Raw genomic sequence first — 22,945 nt, forward strand, 5'->3', positions numbered from 1 at the left:
AGATCTTGTTTTTTCATCAGTTTCTTCTATTTACCTCTCTCCTTGTTATTCTCTGGAATTCTGCGTTCAGTTGGGTGTATCTTTCCCTTTCTCCTTCACCTTTTGTTTCCTTCTTTCCTCCGCTATTTGTAAAACCTCATCAGAAGCCATTTGGCTTTCTTGCTCTTCTTTTTCTTTGGCATATTTTTTGTTGCCACCTCCTGCACAATATCGCCAACCTCTATCCACAGTTCTTCAGGCACTCTGTTTACCGGATCTAATCCCTTAAATCTAGTCATCACCTCCACTCTGTATTCATGAGGGATGTTATTTAGGTCGTAGCTCTGTCTGATGGTTTTTACTTTCTTCAATTTAAACCTAAATTTTGTAGTAAGAAGCTCATGATCTGAGCCATAGTTAGCCCCAGGCCTTGTTTTAAGTGACGGTACAGATTGTCTCTACTTTTGGCTGCCATGTGTATGTAATCCATCTGATTTCTATTTTGATCGTCTCGTGATGTCTGTGTGTAGAGTCCCCTTTTGCGTTGTTGAAAAAGAGTGTTTGCTATGACCAGTGACTATCTTGATGAAACTTTTTTAGTTTTTGCCTTGCTTCATTTTGTACTCCGAGGCCAAACTTGCTGTTATTCCAATTATCTTTTGATTTCGTACTTTATTTAGCATTTCAGTCCCCTGTGGTAAAAGTGACATCTTTTTTTGGTGATGTTGAATGGTTTGCCTTGGATTTGAATAGATCTAATTCTGTGATTTTTGAGATTATGCCCCAGTACAGCTTTTCTCACCTTTTTACTGACTATGAGGGCTACTCCATTTCTTCGAAATCGCCTGAAATAAATTCATCCATTCAAGTTCACCGATACCCAAGATGTTGATATTTGATTATTCTGTCTCCTATTTGATCATATCCAGTTTGCCTTGTTTCATAGGTCTTACGTTCCAGGTTCCTGTGCAGTCTTTATATCATCACACTCTCCTTTTGCTATCAGACACATCTGTGCTTGAGCTTCCTTTCAGCTTTGGCCCAGCCACTTCATTAGTACTTGAGCTACTGGTAGTTGTCCTCTGGCTCTTCCCCATTAGCATATTGGACACCTTCCAACTTGAGGGGCTCATCTGCCAATGTCATCTCTTTTATATTTTAATATTGTCCATAGGGTTTTCTTGACAAGATACTAGAGTGGTTTTCCATCTCCTTCTCTAGTGGGTCAGAACTCTCCACTATGATGTGTCCATCTTGGGTAGCCTTACACAGCATAGCTCATAGTTTCATTGAGATACACAAGCCCCTCTGCCATGACAAGGCCACAATCTGGGAGAGGCATCAACCTCTGACACTTACTTTTAACATCTGGCAGCTAGAGGTACAGTAAATAGAGTGTGGGATTTGAGATTAGGAGCACCTGAATTTAAATCCTGCTGCAGAATTATATTCCTGGTCTGTATTTGAATCCTTTTTTAGCTTGATAGCATTAACCAAACCTTATACTCTACTGGCATAACCTTTATTACCCCAGAGTCACCTCTGTGCCATAATGAAGTATCAGATGACTTTGTGGGGGAGGACTTTGGTTCTAAAAAACCTATATTATCATATATTTCTTAATCCTAATTTAAATTTAACAACATATATTGTTACTTGTATACTCATGAAAATTATGAGTTTGTGTTGAGTTCTAATATGTATATAAATTAAAATAATCTTTTTTATTTTTTACTAAAGTGGCTGATTATGTGGTTAAGATTTTAGAGGAAGCAGCAAGATGTAATAGACAGAGCACTGGACTTGGAGTTAGGAAGATATGGGTTCAAATCCTGCCTCTGATACTTACTGGTCGTGTGACCCTGCATAAGATACTTAACCTCTGTCTGCCTCAGTTTCCTTATTTGTATTATGAAGGAGTTAAACTAGATGTTCTTTGAGGTCCCTTCCAGCTCTAGATCCATAATTTTGAAATGTTCTTTTAACTTGTTATGAGAAGCTAATTATCCTCAAATGATGTTAAGGTAATTATATTATTATGCACTTACACATTTTAAAATAGGGGTCACTGATAGTTTACATATGAGACAGCAGATTTAGCCACATCTCTGTGCCCATCAGCATGTTAAGTGGCAAGTCAAAAGGAAGGGCAATGGATTAGCTTTCATTTCTTAATCCTTCCATACCCCTCTCCCTCAACTTTTATGTTAAGGAAGTACAAATTAGGTTGTCTTTTGAAAACAAGTTGGAGATTATTGTTTGTGACAAGGGGTACATTATTATTGTGATCAAACCTATCAGAATGAAAATCTTTTTAATCAAAATTTGAATTTCACTAAATAATAACCATTTTCCCCTTAATTTTTGTTTCAGATATTATCAATACACTAGGCATTTTACATAACAGAAGTAATCCTAAGAAACTTTTAAACTTCTTAGAATAGAGAACATCACTACCACAAGAAGCAACCATGCCTGCAGAAGGAGGAAAATCAGATATGGACCGACTTGGCTTGTTTAGTGAAATGGAATATGTTACTATTGGGGACAAATATGTGTCATCATATAATCGTAAGTATATTTTATTTCATTCATTGTTAAATAAATAAGTGGTATTTTTTTTTTTTACATAAAAGTTTCAGATTTAATGGTTGAGGTTAGGAGTAATAAGTGTTTTAAACCAGTAGTGCTAAACTCAAACAGAAATGGAGGCCATTTAACCATAAATAAATGTAACCCAGTGGGTTACATATTAACTTAGAAAACCACATATTAACATTATCTATGTTCTATTATAGTTTTATTTATTTTGTTAAAGATTTCTTAATCATATTTTAATTTGGTTGTAAGGACACTCAGGAGTGTTGTGGGCAGCATTTGGTCTGTGGTCCACATGTTTTACACCTCTAATGAATATTCACACAAATTAACAAGTATTTTAAAGAATACATTCTGATCTTATTTAAACTTAAGACTTGAAAGAGTGGGGCTGTTTTATTCTTACCTGTTTCCCTTTGACATACATTAAGTCATTGTATCCTCACAACCACCCTGTGAGATAGGTAATACATGCATAATAATAATATTTGTTTACTTATTTATGTATGTATATATACAATATATATGTATATATACAATATAAATGATTCAATATGATTATATCATATAATACATAATATATTATAATTTATATAGCATGTTAAGGTTTGCAAGGTGCTTTACAAATACTGTCTCATTTGGTCCTCACCAACCATGCAAAGTAGTTGCTATTATCTCCATTTTACAGGTGAGGAAACTAAGGCAAACAGAGGTTCAGTGACTCGTCCAGCATCCCCTAGCTAGCAAGTGTCTGAGGCTGGATTTGAACTCAGGTCTGCCTGACTCCAGGTCTGGTGCTCTATCCACTGAACAGTCCAGCTGCCTGTTGTCAGCCCGTGTTAGGAAGGAGGAACCTAAACCTCAAAGATATTAAGCACCTTGCCCCTAACCACAGTTAGGAAGCCACAGAAGAAGAATTTGACTGGAAGTCTCCCCTAACTCCAGGTTCCAAACCCTTGCCATTGGCAGCATTCTGCTACAATTCAATAGAAAAGGCCCAGGTCAGAGAAGATTTTGAATTCCAAAATCATTGAGAACTGAGAGCCTCTAGAAATGACCCAGGTTGTCAAGCTGAGTGCTTTTATCAGTAAAGAGATAAAAACTGAGATTAGTTATTATAAAGCAAGAATTAATGTTCCGATTAATGACTTCAGGATTGATGAGAGAAGGTAACATGAATGATCTGATTGTGTCCATTACTGATAAAGAGAAGCAAAAACAAAACTAGAGAATTAGAGTTGAATGGAGGCTGCAGTCACAGGATCAGCATCTTCCAGTTGAAAGAGCCTGCAGTGACCACTGAGTCCAATCCATGCCCACAGAAGGAGGCCCAGTATAACAAGCCCACCAGCTGGTCGTCCAGCCTCCACTTGAAGACGTTCAGGAAGGCGGAGCTCACTATCTCCCTAGGCAGTCCAGGCCACATTTTGGACAGTTCTAATCGTTAGGAAGTTGTTGGGTTTTTGTCGGCCTTCAAGCCTATATTTACCTCATTGTAGCTTCTTCCCCTTGCTCCTTATTGTTCCTGATTGCCCTCTGGGGGCCAATCAGAACAAATCTAATCCCTCTTCTACTTAACAGTCCTTCAGATACTCAAAAGCAGCTAATGTGTTCCCCACCCAAGTCTTCTATCCTGCAGAGTAAACATCCCCAGGCTCTTGGTAGATATTGGGGTAAATGCCTTTTACCACGTTAGTCACCCTCTTCTGGACACTGTTTGTATTATCAATACCCTTCCTAAACTTTGGTACTCTGAGATGAACACAATACTCTGATGTGGTCTGACAAGGGCATATTACAAGAGGGCTTATGATCTCCCTGTTCCTAAAAGCTGTGCAAGGTTATTTGGCTGAAGAGCTCATCTTCTTTGGCTACCACATCACACGGCCTACTCATCTTGAGATAATGGTCCTCTAAAACCCCCAGATCTTTTTTAAAGGGCTGTCTAACTATGTTTCTTAATTCCTGTACTTTTTGAAGTTAATTTTTTGAGCCCTTATATATGGTTTTTATGCTTATCTCTAGTGAATTCCTGCTGGAACCCTTGTTCTGTTGTAAACAAACTATCCCTTATTTTAGACTTGTGTCTGCCATGCTATCTCTTAGCCTGTTGGACTTTTTTCCATTTCTTCCCATTCATTTTTCCAGAGGAATCCACTACATATGCTAGTGTCATTCTTTCAGATCTCTGGACATTGAATAGTGACCAATGGAACATGGCAGGATAGGGTAGTAGAGATGAACAATAGAGATAATTTATGTAAACAACTTTGCAAACTTTAAAACACTATGTAAATACTGCCTATAACTATTATTACTCTGAATCTCAAAACTGACAAAGATAAAATGGAAAAAGCTTAGTTTCAGTAGTGAATATTAATGAAAATAGTAAATAAAATGTTTGCAAATCAAATGCAGCAATATATTTTAAAATTATTTTTGATGATACACTATGATTTGTACCAGAAATCTAAGGTTGGCTTTCAATTTTAGGAAAATAATTAATACAATAAATGCTGTTGAGGAATACCTCAAGACAGCCATACTAATTCACATCTAGAGGAGCTGTGAATTAGTCCATTGAGTCTAAAAAACAATTTGGAATTATATGAGAAAAGTTACTAATTTGGGTGGAGCCAAGATGGTAGAGTAGCAAGAAGTCTGGTTATCTCTCCCTCATAATTCCTCTTTCAAACAGATCTAGAAAACATATCAGTTTGAGTCTTGATCAGGAAATCCAAGAAAAAAAAATCAAGGAGATATTTTTCCAGCCCAGGTTGGCATAGGGAGTCAGAAAGGTCTGTGGACACTGGGGATATGAAATCGCCACAAGGAACATTCCAGTGAAGGGGAAGACTGTGCTTCTAGCACTGTCTGCAGTTTACAGAGGAATAACCAGTGCAGGAATCACAGACCTGCAGTTCTGTCACTCTGAACCAGCAAAGCTTCCCATAGAGCTCAGTCTCAGAACCATGGCATGAACTTGCAGAGCTCAGACCAAGGGGCAGCCATCAGACTTTGCCCTACAACAGACCACTTTGAGGGTCTGAAAGTTTGCAGATCCTCAACCTGAGCTGTTCCTGAGATCCTGGAATAACATAATACTCAATACCCTGCAAAAAACAGCAGCAGGACAAGTCCAGACCTTCCCTCCAGAACACAGAGCTTGGCTCTAACTTCAGGTTTGAAGTTAGGAAGTAGGTTGGAAGAATGAGCACACAAATCCCACCATAAAAATGTTTGATAGTGACAAAGTTGCTCAAGATACAAACCCAGAAGAAGAGCATGACTCCAAAACATATACAGAATTAGCCTTAAAGAAGAATACAACTTGCGCACTTCAACTGGAATTGTAGGAGGAGATAAAGAAAAAGGTTGGTTTTTTGTTTTTTAAGATTTAAGTCATTGGCATCAAACTCAAATAGAATCAGAACCCTGATATGCATATTGACTTAGAAAATAAGTTAAAATTATCTATGTTATGTTGCATTTTACTTTTGTTAAACATTTCCCAATTACATTAAAATTTTTTTAATTCATTTTGAATTTAAATACATAAAGGCAAAAAAAGAAATTTTCCATATTCACAGCACAACATAAAAAGAGGATTCACCATAAAACCATAAATTTACATTTCACACTATTTACTTTTTTGAAAAACTGCATAATAAGTACTACAAATTGTTTTCAAAGCTACTCTGTTTTCTGTGCTTCTATATTGTGTTTTCTGATGTATACTTTTAATATTTTTTCCCTCCTTCTCCTCCCCGCCCTAGAATGGCTACCATTAGACACATCTGTATATGTATATGTATATGTATATGTATATGTATATGTATATGTATGTAAAACCATACTGTACATACTTCTGTTTATCAGTTCTTTTTCTGGAGGCAGATAACATCTTCCTTCATAGATCCTTTGTTGTTGATTTAAGTATTCATAATACTCAAAATGATGTAGTTTCTCAAAGTTGTTCTTAAAACAATATTGCTGTTACTGTAAACAACATTCTCTTGGTCTGCTCATTTCACTTCATTATTTCATGCAAGTCTTTGTTTTTCTACAATCAACTCTTATAGCAGTAATATTCCATCCCAATCATTCCCCATTGACGGGTATCCCTGCAATTTCCGGTTCTTTGCTACCACAAAGAGAGCTGCCGTAAACATTTAAGAACATATAAGTTCTTTGGGAAACAGACCAAATAATGGCGTTGCTGGTTCAGTGGGAAGACAGTTTAATGACTCCTTGGACCTAATTCCATATTGCTTTCCAAAATGGTTGGCGTAGTTCACAGTTCCACCGGCAGTGAATGTGTCCCAATTTTTCCATATCCTCTCCAACATTTGTTGCTTTCCACTTCTGTCATTTTAGCTAATCTGAGAGTTGTAAAATGATATCTCAAGGTTGTTTTAATTTGCATTTCTCTAATCAATAATAATTTAGGGCATTTTTTTGATATAACAATAAATCGTTTTGATTTCTTCATTGGAAAACTGCCTGTTCATATCCTTCGATTGTTTATCACTTGGGTGGTCTCAATTATATTTTAATCTGATGAGTCTGCATTTGATGCCTTTTTATCAATTAAATGAGAGTACTAGAGGAAAAATATTGGAAAAGATGAGAGTTCTGGAACAAAGAATTGGAAAGGGAATTAACAGCTTGATATGAGAGATGCAAAAACTTGCCCAAGTAACAAACTCCCAAAAAATTATGGACCAAATAGAAATCAATGACTCCATGAGAAACAAGAAATATTAGAGTCAAAAGACTTTTAAAAATAGAAGAAAAGTTATCTCATAGCAAAAACAACTGATCTGGAAAACATATTGAAGAAAAGTTTGATTAGACTACCTGTATACCATCACCAAAAAAAGAAGGAAAAGCCTATACATCTCATTTCCAAAAAATTATGAAAGTACCCACATCTCTTAGAACTTAAAGGATAAAGTAAAAACAGAAAAATCTACTTCTTACTTTTTGAAAGAAACCCCAAAATTAAAACTCCTAGGAACATCATAACCAAAGTCCAGAGCTTGCAAGTTAAAGAAAAATTGCTGCAAGCAGGCAGAAAGAAAAATTTATTTAGGTATTAAGGCACCACAGTCAGGATCACACAAGATTTAGCAGCTGCCACCATTAAGGAGCAGAAAACTTGGAATACTTTATTCCAGAAAGCAAAGGATATAACCTTATAACCAGGAATAATGGGGGGTGGGGGGGGAGTTGAACCTTTAATGTAATTGAGGATTTCTAGGCATTCCTGATGAAAAGACTACAGCTACATGGAAACTTTTAGGTACAAACAGCAAGAGGAATAAAAAGACAAACATGCGTGAGGCAGGTAAAGGACTAAACAACGATAAAGTACTTGCATTCTAATGTAGAGGAATGACATGTGTGCCTTCTGAACCATATTCTCATCAGGGATCACAAAGTGGGGGTCTAATCAGTCAAGGCCTGGGAGTGGTTCTGTTGCATTCTGATGATCTTAAAAGAACAATGGAAAAAGAGGGGGAGAAGAATACACTTGTGGGGAGAGAGAAGATGGGGAATATCTCAAAATTGGAATGCATAAATAGAAGTCTAAAAACAGAGGAAGGGGTCAGGGAAGCATGTGAATCTTGTACCATATTCTCATCTGAACTAGCCAAAGTGAGAGAGAAATACATAAACACAAGTTGGATACAAAAATAAATTTCACTCAACAGGGAAATAGGAGGGAAAGGGGAGAAGGTCGGGAAGTAGAGAATAAGAAGAGTAGATTAAAGGGGGTATTGGTCCTGAGCCAAAGAAAATCTAAGGATGTACAAAAATATTTGTGACATCTTTTTTGCAGTGGGAAAGGACTGGATACCGAGAGAGTGCCCACCAGTTGGGGAATGTCCGAACAAGTTGTTGTGTATCACTTTAGTAGAATACTATTGTATTTATTATTATATAAGAAATGATGAAGGGAGTTTTTTAGGCAAATCTGGGAAGACTTGTATGAACTGGTGCAGACAGAGGCAAGCAGAACCAGGAGAACAGTTTACATACAGTGACAAAAATATTATAAAGATAAAAAAATTTGAAAGACTTTGGAATTTGACCAGTGGAATAACCAGCCATGGATATCAGAGGACTCATGAAGAAACATGGTACCTACCTCCTAAGAGAGCAGTGTTAAACTCAGAAGATTGAGGTGTATTTTTTCAGTCACAGCTTATGCGGGACTTGATTTTACTTGACTGTAGATGTTTATAACAGTGGTTTTATTTTTCTTTCCCATTTGGATTGGGGGCATGGGGAGAAGAGAGGGGAGAAAGGCAGATTCTTGTTAATTAAAAAATTAATTTTGAAAAAAAATTACTAAATTGTTTATACCATTTGATCCCACTACTGGATTTCTATTCCAGTCAGCCAGTCAACAAGGATTTTACAATGCCAGCAAGCCAAAATACTAAACTATGGTGTACCAAAATATTGATAACAGCATTATTTCTAATAGTAGTAATAATAATATCCAGCATTTATAGAGCACCTGCCATGTGCCCCGTACTAAGTGCTTCACAAATATTTTTACATCTTATCTTCACAACAACCCTAGGAGGTAGGTGGTATTATTAACCCCATTTTATAGTTGAGGAAATGCAGACAAACAGAGGTTAAGTGACATCTTCTGGCTAGTACGTGTGTGCGACCAAATTTGTACTGAGGTCTAACTGGCTCCAGGTCCAGTCCTCTGTGCCATCTAGGTGCCTCTAGTAAAAATGCTGCATACAAAGTCTGTGTCCAATAGTTGGGAAATAGCTGAACAAAATGTATATTTTTTCAGTATTTTTTTGGGTCTCCTTTAGCAAGTCATTGACTTGTTTTTCATGGTTTTCTCGCATCCTTCTCATTTCTCTTCCCAATTTTTCCTCTACTTCTCTAACTTGCTTTTCCAACTCCTTTTTGAGTTCTTCTATGGCCTGGGGCCAGTTCATGTTTTTCTTGGAGGCTTTTGTTGTAGGCTCTATGACTTTGTTGTCTTCTTTAGGCTGTATGTTTTGGTCTTCTTTGTCACCAAAGGAAGATTCCAAAGTCTGAGACTGCATCTCAGTGTGTTTTCACTGCCTGGCCATATTCCCAGCCAACTAACTTGACCCTTGAGTTTTTCAGCAGGGTATGACTGCTTGTAGAGTGAAGAGAACTACGTTCCAAGCTTGGGGGGATGTGCCTGCTCTGCCACACCAGCACTCCTCCTTCCCCAAGGACCACCAACCCGGACTGGGTTTAGATCTTCAGCAGGCTGTGCACTCCTGCTCTGATCCTCCACTTAATTCCTCCCACCAGGTGGGCCTGGGGCCAGAAGCAACTGCAGCTATAGTTTTGTGGCTGCCCCACCTCCGCTGCCCTGGGGGCGGTGGCCAAACTGAGAACTCCTTTTTTCACTCTGTCCCCAGCAGCTTTTCCCACTAACCTTCTCTGTTGCCTTTGGTGTTTGTGGGTTGAGAAGTCTGGTAACTGCTGCAGCTCACTGATTCAGGTCTCTAGGGCACGCTCCACCTGGCTCCTGGTCTGGTTGGTCCTGCCACCCACACTGGGCTATGTTCCTCTCCACTCCTAGCTTCATGCGGGATAGACCTCACCCAGAGACCATCCAGGCTCTCCTGGGCTGGAGCCCTGCTTCCCTCCGCTATTTTGTGGGTTTTGCAGTTCTAGAGTTGGTTCAGAGCCATTTTTTATAGGTTTTTGGAGGGACTCAGCGGGAGCTCATGCTAGTCCCTGCTTTCCAGCTGCCATCTTGACTCCACCCCCCATAGCTGAACAAAATGAAGTGTATTTAATGGAAAATTTTTATGACTTAAGGAAGGCCTCCAGTATGTTGAGTAGACCCCTTTGGATAAATTTGTGGAAGTACATGGCTAAGTGTTACATAGAAGGGACAAATATGGATGGGTTATGAGGGAACTTACAAATTAAGAAGCTCACAGATCCATCTGAGCAAGGAGTGATAAATATAAAGAATTTATAGAAGTGTAAGAAGATTTGTATGAACTGTTGTGAAGTTTAGAAAGCAGATACAAAAGTGTAAATGAGGACAACACTCAAAGATACTAAAACTCAAGTCAAACCAAATGGATCATATTGGCTCGAGATCATGAAAGCACATACCTTTTATTTCTATTAAGACAATAAACTACAAAAATAGGATTGGAAGGAGTAGCCTGGCCACATGTTTTCCCTACATGTATCCTTCATTACCGATGTTTGTGCCCACTCATCCTGTAGACACTATGTACTTGTGGGAGAATGCACCTGAGAGGTAATCTGAGGGAGGAACATATTGTAGCTATTGAAAATTCTCAGAAACTGCCTGAATACTTCACAAACTATTAATTAGGGAAATGTAAATTAAAATAACTGCAGACATGATTAAATTCTAATTTTGTATCGTTAGAGAGAAATAGGTACACTATTACACACTAGTGATAGAGCATGTGTAAATTAGCATCATCATTTTTTAGAGTGATGGCAGTCATTGGGAAGTGCCAAAGATACAAAAATCAGCATCAATAAAACATTTACTGAAACAACATCTTTAGAAAGCAAAAGGACAGCATGCAAAAAAGTGACGAAATTGGTCTTTCTGACAGGATGACTTTACTACTAAGATTATATAAATTAGGATTAAGAAAAGTGATAGAAGGTCCATCTGTACAAAAATATCCATGCCCTCTGAAAAACTGAAAGACAGTTTCCAGAAATTAGAGAATAACTGGACACATTGTAGTATATGAAAAAATAGAATATTTTTGTACAGTTATAAATTTTATGAAAGGCAATCTGGAATAGGATATAAAGTGGCTTTCCTTGGGTTAGGAAGCTAGGCCTAAGTTTTGCCCCCTCACATATGTATCCTGTATGACTTAATTTTTCAGGACCTCTGAGACTAGAGGTTGCAGAACAGATACTGATCTGCATTTATGAAAAGAGTTCCAAGTCAGAAGTTCTCTAATACCATAAATTTACAGAGATCTGTGCCTCCCAAAATGACACATAGGAAAAATGCAAAAGAACATGTCAAACAATTCAGTGTGGTAATGATAATGTTGTAATGAAGGTTGGGAAGTTGATCAAAATGCCCCATGTCTATTGATTTTCCCCTTCACAGCTGATGAAATTGCAGAAAGTAAGGGGCAGATAACAGAGATAAGAAGATATTATAGCCTTAAAGTACAAAGAAGTGTCTATACTTTTACTCCTTTATGAAGTATGAAGAGTTTTTTCAGTCAAGGTTATAGGACTAGATTTGTATAATTATTTCAACTTCCCCACTAGAATGTAAATTGCAGGCAGGGCCAGTGTTGTTTTTTTCTTTATTTGTTCCCAGACCTAGCATAATACCTTGTACATAGGAGTAGTTTAATAAGTACTTGTTGAAAGGCTAATATGGAAATGTTTTGCATGACTGTAGAAGTATAATCTATATCCAATTGCTTGCCTTCTCAAGGAGAGGGGGAGATAGGGAAGAATGGAGAGATATTTTTTAAATGAATGTTAAAAATTGTTTTTGCATGTAATTGGAAAAATATTTAAAAATTTAAAAAATAAGTTTGTCAAATTGAAAACATACTTACATAATAAAATGATATTAAAGCAATATAAATACTTCATTGAGAAAATACTATAAAGGCATGCTTATGTAATATAAGAAATTTTTAATTGGAACTGAAAATATTTAAGTCACAGTTAAAACCCTTTTTTCTATATATGTAAAGAAAACTCTGCCAAAGTCCCCAGTTTAATGGTGTGGATGGGGGTGGCTCTAGGTTCTCAAAAGCAATTCCAGCAGACCATTGAACCAAGTTTAAATTCTTGAGGTGCAGACCCAGCAAAGGACTCATTACCTGAATATCAGCCAAGCTCACTTCAGAGATCTGTATCACTTTTTTTAAGCCACAGACTCTCTTAAGAGAAATCTAAGAACTATCCAGCATTTAGCACAATGCCTAGCACATAGTTTATGCTTAATGAATGTTTATTGACTGGCTGATTGACCTATGATGCCCATATGGTACCATCACAGACTTTTGAAGTATGTTAGATGTATAACTATATGAAAAAGTATGAACATATAAAGAAAATCATTGGTATTATATTTGTAACATGTCCTGAATTGCCTGTTTCATTTATACCACCATATAATTTTTAAAAATCTGCCTTTAAGTCTTTAAATGTCATGGTTTTCCCAGTTTACATAATAATTGCCACATCATAAACAAGTCTAAGTGGTTTTTTCTTTCCTTTCCTTCCTGTATTGCCACCTCCTGTCCACTTTATCATATAATTAAGAAAAACAATCCTTATATAAATTGTCACCTATATTATCTGTTTGGTGGGATTTGGCAAACTTGCCAGTTAGTAGAAAGGACATTGAACTGACAGTCCAGTGTTGATTCTAGGCCTTTCTTGCTTTGCTCTATTACCTTGGTGACCTTGGATAAGTGACAAATCTGTGGGCCATAGTTTCAACACCTATAAAATGAGTAGTTTAGGCTGTAACCCCTAATAATCTTTTTCAGCTCTAAAAAGGTACAGTTCTATCAGAGCCTTTATATGTTAGGTTTATTGATGAGAGCTTCTTGGGGTCTTAGGGTCATTTATTCTATAACACTCAATTTTCAAAAAACTACTTTTAGTTATGTGCATTTCAAACACTTTTCTAAAGGTTTAAACTACCAATTGTTCTGAATCTGAATTTGAAGTTTATAATTTTGTATTTTACTATTTGAGAATCTTAAAAACATTTAAATTTCTATTAAGTATATAATTAATATGTTACAACTTCTTTTTAAAGGACCTTATAATGAATCTGCTGGCAAAAATAGACAGATGCTGCCTGGGGGTAGTAAAATGATGTCAGCTCTACAACAAGGTTTCTTTGAACCTCAGTTTTTGAGGATATTTGAAGGTGAGGGCTACGTAAATCTGAATCAAGTAAGGAGGCGATATATGTTACAAGAAGCCAAAAAAAATTTAAGCAAACCCTTCCTTCCCAGTAATGGAGAAAAAAAAGCGTAAGTATTGGGAGGGGAAATCTTAAATGAAATTACATATTTATTTTTTGCTCAGTTATTTTTTTTCCTAAGACTTGCTTATGCATTTTTTTGTTTCTAAATATAATTCTTAAATTAATTTGATTTTTGCAACTTATTGATTCCAGGTTCATATCAGTCCAGATGAAATAGATCTTAATTGTTTGGACAGGGAGACAGTTTGAATAATCAAGAACTCACATTCATCCTTTCTCTTCGTTATCTAAGCAATTCAGACACAACAAATATTTGGATAGGTTGGGGTTTGAACTATTCCGATAACTGCTATGTGTAAACAGACTTGAGGTTTTTCTTACTTCGTTTTGTTTTTTTTGCTCAGTTCAGGTGTAGAAACCTTCACAACTAAACGGTCAGCAGAAAAGGTGTTTTCATCACTACACAGCATTGAGGAACCTTATACACACACGCAAACACCCACCCACGAAGTCTCACATTCTCACTTGTCCCGCTTTACATACAATCTCACTCACACTCACCAACCCACACTCTTCTCACAAGCCTTCTCACGCCTATTACTTCTCAGAAACACATACAGATCATGTACCACAACCACCAGAGAGTCTCCCGATGCACATGTTTGGCTATTTTTGATCACTGATGTACCTCGAGAGTGGATCTAAGAGGTGTCCAGTTTCTAGGAAGAACCAAGAGGAAGCAGTTGAACCTTAAGGGAAAAGGACAGTCGAAATGAGAATACATCTTAGGGAGGCTATAAAAAACTACTGGTGAATTTCTCTTTCCCCTTCAGCCCCATAACCACACAAAACAAATCTAATACATAACGTTATTTGCATTTGACTTTATTGTAAAATATGAGATAAATGTCTAAGGAGCCAGAAAGCCAGTTATCCACAAAAAAAAAATTCTAACCCGACTTTGCCCTTCTGCTCAGCATCCTTAAAAGATGGTCAGTTGGACATAGTTTGGAGAATTATGCACAGAACCTCCATATACAACAATTCAAAGTAGTAATCATATTTGGATTATCTTTCACATGGATCCATCTTTTGTCAATGTGGATAGTTGAACAGGGGTAGGGAACAAATCCTTTGTTCTGTGAAGTTTGGATTCAGTGAAAGGGCCACACTTGAGGACATGTGGCCTTGGGACTGCAGGTTCCCCACCCCTGGCTCTAGCATCACTGACATAAATGAGGTGGTTTGGAATCTTGTAAAAATCAAATTGTTAGAAAGGAAAATTACCTGCTTTGTTTCATCTCTGTATAGTTTATTAAAGTTTTTAAAATAAAGAATAAAAATGTGTGAAAGGGAAAGAAAAACCAACTATTTCTGGGAAAAAAAAATTTATTTTAAAATGTAGTGTATTTTGCAGTAACATTAGAGCTATTGTAAGATTTTTTAAACACTTAATTTATCTGGAAAAACTATTTATTCAAAGAGTAACATATGTTTAACTTTTAATACATAAACCTAAAGCAGTAGTGACAGTGTGATGCTGTAGAAAGTGAGCTGAATTTAGGGATGGGGTTTGCATTCAGATCCCTGTTGTGCCACGACTACCTATGTGGCCTTGGTAGTCACTTTATTTCTCTGGCCCTCAGTTTCCTCATAAGTAAAATGAGGGGGATTGGACCAAATGACCTCCAAAACTATGGATGCTGCATAACTGATGTACCAGTAAGACGTTCATTCTTTTACATTTGCGTTCACGTTCAGTTGTTTCATTGTGTCCGAGTCTTCTTGGTAGAGATACTGGAGTGGTTTGCCACTTCCTTCTCCAGCCCATTTTAAAGATGAGGGAACTGAGGCAAACAGGGTTAAGTGATGTGCCTAGAGTCACACAGCTGGTTAGTGAGGCTGGATTTGAACAAAGGAAGATGAGTCTTTCTGAATCCAAGCCGCTATCCACTGTGCCACCTAGCTGCTTTTACATTTGATCTATATTAATTCTAAAATTAGGATTGCTCAGAAAGTATAAGGTGGATTACACTTATACTATGGAAAAAATACCAACTAGATTTAGAAACACTTTTCTAGTTATTATAGGTACTTGAAAGTATTGAAACTATTTCTTTAACATTATGCTATCAGAGATTTTCTGCTAATTAGTTTAAATATTTCATTTCTTGTCCTCTCCATAATTAGTCCAAATTTTTGTGGTTTTGCAACTTTATTCATGAGAATTAAGGAGAACAAGTTTCCTTTTCTTTGGTCATAAATCTTACCTATTAAATTACTCTGTTCTTCCAAGTTCAAAATTAATTTGAATTTTCTATTTCCTTTATTAATCTTTAGTTCTTAAGCCATTTTACTTTTTCTTCAGATGAAAATTCAGATTTACATGTCCTATTCCTCTTGCTTAACTCCTGTCTTTTTCCTTCTAAATAGTTTGTTGATTTTGTTGATTTCTAGTTTTTTTCCCCCATTATATTACAGTGGAAAATAATGATAAATTTTAGACTTGTAATTTCAATTTATAGTAGTACAAAACTTTAAAAAATGCAATTAATTAGTTATTAATATACCAGTCCTATTCATCAAACCAGAAAGGATTTTCATGAATAAGGGAGAGCCTCAGGCAGATAATGGAGTGAGAAGCTCTGAGGGAATATATCCCCTTAATATTTACCTCAAAAACAGATGTAGAAATGTCAGAAACAAACAAAAATGCAAGAAATCCTTAAAAGTAAATTTAAAATACCTTAAAAAAGAAAGCATAACAAAGAAAAACTTGGGGGAAAGAAGGTAAGGGAAATATTCCAGAAAGAAAATAGCACATGGAAAAAATATCAATTATAGAGTTGGAAACAAAGCTGGAATTTTCTTAGGACAACAAAATGGAATTAAAAAGACATGAAATTAGCAAAAATAGCATGAGATGAAATTCTTATTTCTTAGGAATTGGTGCGATTCCAAGACAAGATGATGAAATCCAATAGTTGAGGAATATTAATGTAAGATATAAATAAAACATGCTATGAAATTATTGTAGTGGACAGCAAAATAGGAGAAGGAACAGAGGAAGAAGGAAAAATCAGCAACTCAGTAACTGGATAAAAAAAATGACAAAAGTAATTTTTGGAAGGTCCAAATAAAAAACAATTGAGTGACTGAATTTCCTGAAACTCATGAAGAATGTTTTACAAATTGTAAAATTTCCTGAGAATGTTGAAACATGGGAAAAATTATAAATATAATGAACAAGACTTCAAGAGTGGTGAGCTAAGATACATCATTATTAATTTTGAAAACCAGCTACAAGGCGATACATTTACAAGTGTCCTAGAAGAAAATCACAGGTTAAAATCTCTTCATTTTTTGCAGTATTTTCTATAAAAATAAGAGACAGTGAAAGTTGGAATATTACATATCCATTGGTAAGAGATAGGAGACTTTGTTTCCAAATTAATTTTCAGCACAGGTAGGAATTCTTTTAAAAGACAAAAGATATACATGAAGAAATTAGGGAGGCAAGAAGTATTAGATTTTGAGAGACAGAGAGAAAGAATCTGTGAAACCTCAGGAACAGATCATCGATGAATACTTAACAGTTTAATCTCAATGCAGTAACCATAGGAAATATTTTAAAAATAAGTTGAATTGACTTTTTTATTTTCTGTTTCTTCTAATTTGTTTATTTCGTTATTTTATCCTGAACTTATCAAACACACCAAAATGAGTATTTCCAAGTACAAAGAACATAAAAAGAGAATTGTATAGGTAGTCATTCTATACCACTTTCTTTCTAAAAATGTCTTTCCATGTCTTTTTGAAATCATCTATTCATTTCTTCTAGCATGAGTACTCCATCACATTCATATACTGCAACTTGTTCAGCCATTCCTCAATTAATGGTCATCATTTGAGTTTCAAACTGCTATAAATTTTTTTGACCATAAAGGACTTTTCTCTTTATTTTTTTTTTGTTTTCTTTTGAGTATAGGCCTAATAATGGTATATGTGGGTTGAAGACAAGCAATGCTTAGTACCTTTTTGTGTATAAGTTCAAATTGGTTTCAAGAATGGTTGTCCCCATTCACAGGTCCATTAATGTCAATATGCCTCTTTTCTCACAGCCCCTCCAACATTTTATCTTTTTTTCTTTAGGTTATCTTTGCCACTCTGATGTTTCTGAAGGAGGATTTCAGAATTTCTTTGATTTACATTTCTCTAGTTAATAGTGATTTGAAGCATTTTTTCATATAGTTATAATAACCAGGGTTTCCTTTTTTGCAGAATTGTCTGTTTATATCTTTAAAAATTGGGAGAATGGCTCTTTTTTTCCCTATATCTTTTCTTTTTATTATATTGTTATTTATTTTTATTTTTCCCCAGCTACATGTAAAAACAATTTTTTACATTCTTTTTAAAAACTTTGAATTCCAAATTCTTTCCCTTCCTCCTTCCCCACCACCATGAGGCAAGCAGTTCGATATAAGTTATACATGTGTAATCATGCAAAAATTTCCATAATAGTCATGTTGTGAAAGAAAACATGGACCAAAAAAAAAAACCTCAAGAAAAATAAAGTTAAATATATTTCATTCTGTATTCAGACACCATCAGTTCTTTCTCTGGGGGTGGACAGTATTTTTCATCATAAATCCTTCAGAGTTGTCTTGGATCATTGTATTACTGAGAATAGCTAAGTCATTCACAGGTGATCATCTTACAATATTGCTGTTACTTTGTACACAGTACATTTCACGTTTTATCAGCTCATGTAAGTCTTTGCAGGTTTTTCTGATCATCATTTTCTGATCATCATCTAATCCTGTTCATCATTTCTCATAGCACAAAAGTATTCCATCATAATCACATACCACAATTTGTTCAGATATTCCCCAATTGATGGGCATATCCTCAATTTCCAATTCTTTGCCACCAGAAAAGAGCTGCTATAAATATTTTTGTTCATATAGGTCCTTTTCCTTTGTTTTTTTTTAATCTCTTTTGGGATACAGACTTAATAGTGGTATTGCTAGGTCAAAGAGTATGCATGGTTTTATAGCTCTTTGGACATAGTTCCAAATTGTTCTACAGAATGGTTAGCTCTGTTCACAGCTCCACCAATAGTGCATTAATGGCTCATTTTTCCCACATCCCCTCCACAATTTGTCATTTTCCTTTTCTGTCCTGTTAGCCAATCTAAGAGGTATGAGGTTGTACCTCAGAATCGTTTTGATTTGCATTTCTCTAATCATTAGTGAGTTGGAGCATTTTTTTCCCAAAAGATCTAGTTTTGATTACTTCATATGAAAACTGTTCATATCTTTTGATCATTTATCAATTGGGGAATGGCTCATATTTTTATAAATTTGACTCAGTTCTCTATATATTTGAGAAATGAGGCCTTTATTAGAGAAACTTGCTTCAAATTTTTTTCATAGTTACTATTGCTAATTATACTTCCCTACATCCTTTTCCCCCCATTTATTCTGTTCTCTCTCTCCTTTCACCCTGTCCCTCCTCAAAAGTGTTTTGCTTCTGATTACCCCTCCCCCAGTCTGCCCTCCCTTCTATCACACCTCCTATCTCCCCCCTAGAACCCACCCTTCTCTTATCCCCTTCTCCTCCTACTTTTCTGTAGGGTAAGATATATTTTTATACCCCATTGGGTGTGTATGTATCTCTCTCTTCTGAAGAAAATAAGGTTCACTCACTCCCCTTTACCTCCCCCCTCTTCCCCTCCACTGCAAAAGCTTTTTCTTGGCACTTTTATGTGAGATAATTTACCCCATTCTACCTCTTCCTTTCTCCCAGTACTTTCCTATCTCACCCCTTAATTTTATTTTTTAGATATCATCCCTTCATATTCAACTCACACCTGCACCCTCTGTCTATATATACTCTATCTCTCTGCCCTAATGAGAAGGTTTTTAGGAGTTACAAGTATCATCTTCCTGTGTAGGAATGTAAACAGTTCAACTTCAGTATGTCCCTTATGATTTCTCTTTCCTGTGTACCTTTTCATGCTTCTCTTGAGTCTTGTATTTGAAAGTCATATTTTCTATTCAATTATGGTCTTTTCATCAAGAATGCTCAAAAGTCCTCTATTTCATTGAATTACATTTTTTTCCCCCTGAAGGATTATATTCAGTTTTGTTGGGTAGGTGCTTCTTGGTTGTAATCCTGGCTCTTTTGCCTTCTGGAAAAGTATATTCCAAGCCCTCCAATCCATTAATGTAGAAACTGCTAAATCTTGTGTTATCCTGACTATGGCTCCACAGTACTTGAATTGTTTCTTTCTGGCTCCTTGCAATATTTTCTCCTTGACCTGAAATTTGACTATAATATTCCTGTAAAGTTTTCATTTTGGGTCTCTTTCAGAAGGTGATCAGCGGATTCCTTCAATTTCTATTTTACCTTCTGGTTCTAGAATATCAGTGCAATTTTCCTTGATAATTTCTTGAACAATGATGTCTAGGCTCTTTTTTGATCATGGCTTTCAGGCAGTTCAATAATTTTTAAATTATCTCTCCTGGGTCTATTTTCCAGGTCATTTATTTTTCTAATGAGATATTTCACATTGTCTTCTATTTTTTTTTTCCATGCTTTTGGTTTTATTGTTTCTTAATTTTTCATAAAATCATTAGTTTCCATTTGTTCAATTCTAATTTTTAAGGAATTATTTTCTTCATTTAGCTTTTGTACCTCCTTTTCCATTTGGCCAATTCTACTTTTTAAGGAGTTTTTTTCTTCAGTGATTTATTGTGCCTCTTTTCCCATTTGGCTAATTTTGCTTTTTAAGGCATTCTTCTCTTCATTGGCTTTTTGTACCTCTTTTACCATTTGACCTAGTCTGTTTTTAAGGTGTCAGTTTCTTCAATATTTTTTTGTGTTTCCTTTATCAAGTTGTTGACTCATTTTCCATGATTTTCTCGCATCACTCCATGTCTCTTTTCAATTTTTCCTCTACCTCTCTTTTCAAAATCCTTTTTGAGCTCTTCCATGGCCTGAGACCAATTCATATTTTTCTTGGAGGCTTTGGATGTAGGAACTTTGACTTTGTTATCTTCTTCAGAGTGTGTGTTTTGAACTTCCTTGTCACCATAGTAACTTTCTATGGTCAGAATTTTTTTTCCTGTTGTTTGCTCCTTTTCCTAGCCTATTACCTGATTTGTAACTCTTTGTTAAAGTAGGGCTCTGCTTCCAGGGTGGAGGGTGCACTGTCCCAAGCTTCAGGGGTTTTGTGCAGCTGCTGTCAGAGATACTTCTACATACTTGTAAGTTTTCAGTTCTTCCAAGGCAGTATGATTTAAGGGAAGGTGTTTACTACCCTCCTGGCCTGTGCCCTGGTCTGTGAGTGACCATAAGCACTCTTCTCTGCCTTGGAACTGTGAGAGGGGTCCATGCTCCACTGTGGCTCCAAGCTCAACCTGGACCCCAGTATGGGCAAAGCAACAGAATCCTGCCTCAGTGCTGGCAAAAGGACCCCTGTGATCTCCTTCTGACCAGTTGTGTTACCCCCGCATCCTCTCTGGGTGGAGAGCTGCCCCGGCTGCTGCTGATTCGGTGGCTTCCAAGGCCTGCTCCTGGTTTGCTGGGACCTGATCTGCATTGGTGCAGCCTGCACTGAACTGCTGTCCTCTCTCACCCTGCTGACTCTTTAACTTGTCTTGGGCTGGAAAATTGTTTCATTCCCATCTTTTTGTCCTGCTGCTCTAGAATTTGTTTAAGAGTCATTATTTTAAGGTATTCGGAGGAGTTTGGGGGACAGCTCAGGTGAGTCCCTGCCTTTTCTCTGCCTCCAGCAATGGCTTTTTTTCTTATAAATTTGAATCAGTCCCTTATATATCATGAAAATGAAACATTTATCAGAGAAACTTGCTGCAAACTTTAATGAGAATACATTAAGATTTTCAGAGTTGTTTTTCTTTACAATGTTATCCTTATATAAATTGATCTCCAGGTTCTGCTCACTTGACTCTGCATCTGTTCCTGCTTTTCAGGATTCTCTGAAATTCTCTCTTTCATCTTTTTTTTAAAATGCAGAATAATATTTCATTAGGGTCATGTCGTTGAGTCATGTCTGCCTCTTTGTGACCTCATGAATCATAGCACACCATGCCCTTCTGTCTTCCACTATCTCTCAGTCTGTCCAAGTTCATGTTCATTGTTTCGATGACACTATTCATCTCATCCCCTGCTGTCTCCTTTTCCTTTTGCCTTCCATCCATCCCAACATCTGGATCTTCTCCAGGGAGTCCCATCTTCTCATTATGTGGTCAGAGTATTTGAAGTTCATTTTCAGTACTTGACCTTCCAGTGAACTATCTAAACTAATTTAAGTATTGATTTGACCTCTTCACCGTCCAAGGGACTCTCCAAAGTCTTCTCCAGTACCACAGTTTGAAAGCCTCAGTTCCATGGTGCTCAGCTTTCCTTATGGTCCAACTCTCACAGTATGGACGTTTGTCAGCACAGCGATCTCTGCTTTAGTGTGCTGTCCAGATTTGCCATAGCTGTTCTTCCAAGGAGGAGGCGTCTTTTAATTTCCTGGCTTCAGTCTCCATCTACAGTGATCTTTGAGCCCAAGAATGTAAAATCTGACTCTGCTTGCATTGCTTCCCCTTCTGTTTGCCAGGCAGTGATGGGACCCATTGCTGAGATCTTAGCATACCACAATTTTTGTAGCCATTCAACAACTGATGGTTATTCCCTTAGTTTCCAGGTCTTTTCTTGTAATACTTTTTTAATCCTCCTTTCAGTATAAGGAAGTGTGTTTTGCTTGTGACTGTTATTTCCCTTCTGAGTATTATTTTTATTATTAATTATGCTCCCTCTTTCCCCCCCTTCCCTATCCTGTTTCCCTGTTGAGTTCGATGTATTTCTACACTCACTCCTTGTGTGTGTGTGTCTGTCAGTCTGTGTCTGTGTGTATGCAAGCACCTGTATGCGCCTGTGTGCATGTTTTCAGTTCTTCTTTCTTTGGTTCAGATAAAAGTGAAGTTTGTCGGAATTTTCCCCTTCCTCCATGTGTAGGCTTCTTGTGTGCCCCAATTTTGAGAACTATCACAAGTATTAGGAGCATTTCCATATATCACTTGAAGAAGACCTAATAGAAATTGATGGCACACCATTAAAAATACCAACAAAATGTATGAAATGCTTGGGCACCAATTTTCACTAAGACACACAGGCCTCTATTATAAAGACTATAAAATAATTTTAGCTAAAAGAAAGGAAGAATTAAATCATTGGGGAGACAGACAACATAAACAGGGCAAACAAATAGGGTAGATGGTAATATGACCCAGTTGCCAGGGCAAGCCAGTAGGGCAAATGGGAATGTGTCCCGGTTCCCAGGCTATCAAC

General features: G+C 36.6%; 1 protein-coding gene and 1 non-coding gene across 2 annotated transcripts in view; one reads left to right on the plus strand and one right to left on the minus strand.

The window, feature by feature from the left end:
• C6H4orf47 (chromosome 6 C4orf47 homolog) overlaps window positions 1–22,945 on the plus strand; it is a 52,199-nt gene that overhangs the window by 6,562 nt on the left and 22,692 nt on the right. The window contains exons 2-3 of the mRNA XM_036763619.1: window positions 2,353–2,550; window positions 13,409–13,628. Coding sequence (XP_036619514.1) covers window positions 2,451–2,550; window positions 13,409–13,628 — 320 coding nt within the window. The 5' untranslated portion in view covers window positions 2,353–2,450. The remainder of the gene's footprint in view (window positions 1–2,352; window positions 2,551–13,408; window positions 13,629–22,945) is intronic.
• On the minus strand, window positions 14,185–14,267 carry LOC118855582. The gene has a single exon (XR_005010757.1). It is a non-coding gene; the product is annotated as a small nucleolar RNA U2-19 (small nucleolar RNA).

The sequence above is a fragment of the Trichosurus vulpecula genome, chromosome 6 (genome assembly GCF_011100635.1).
Source record: "Trichosurus vulpecula isolate mTriVul1 chromosome 6, mTriVul1.pri, whole genome shotgun sequence".
Classification (NCBI taxonomy): Eukaryota; Metazoa; Chordata; class Mammalia; order Diprotodontia; family Phalangeridae; genus Trichosurus; species Trichosurus vulpecula.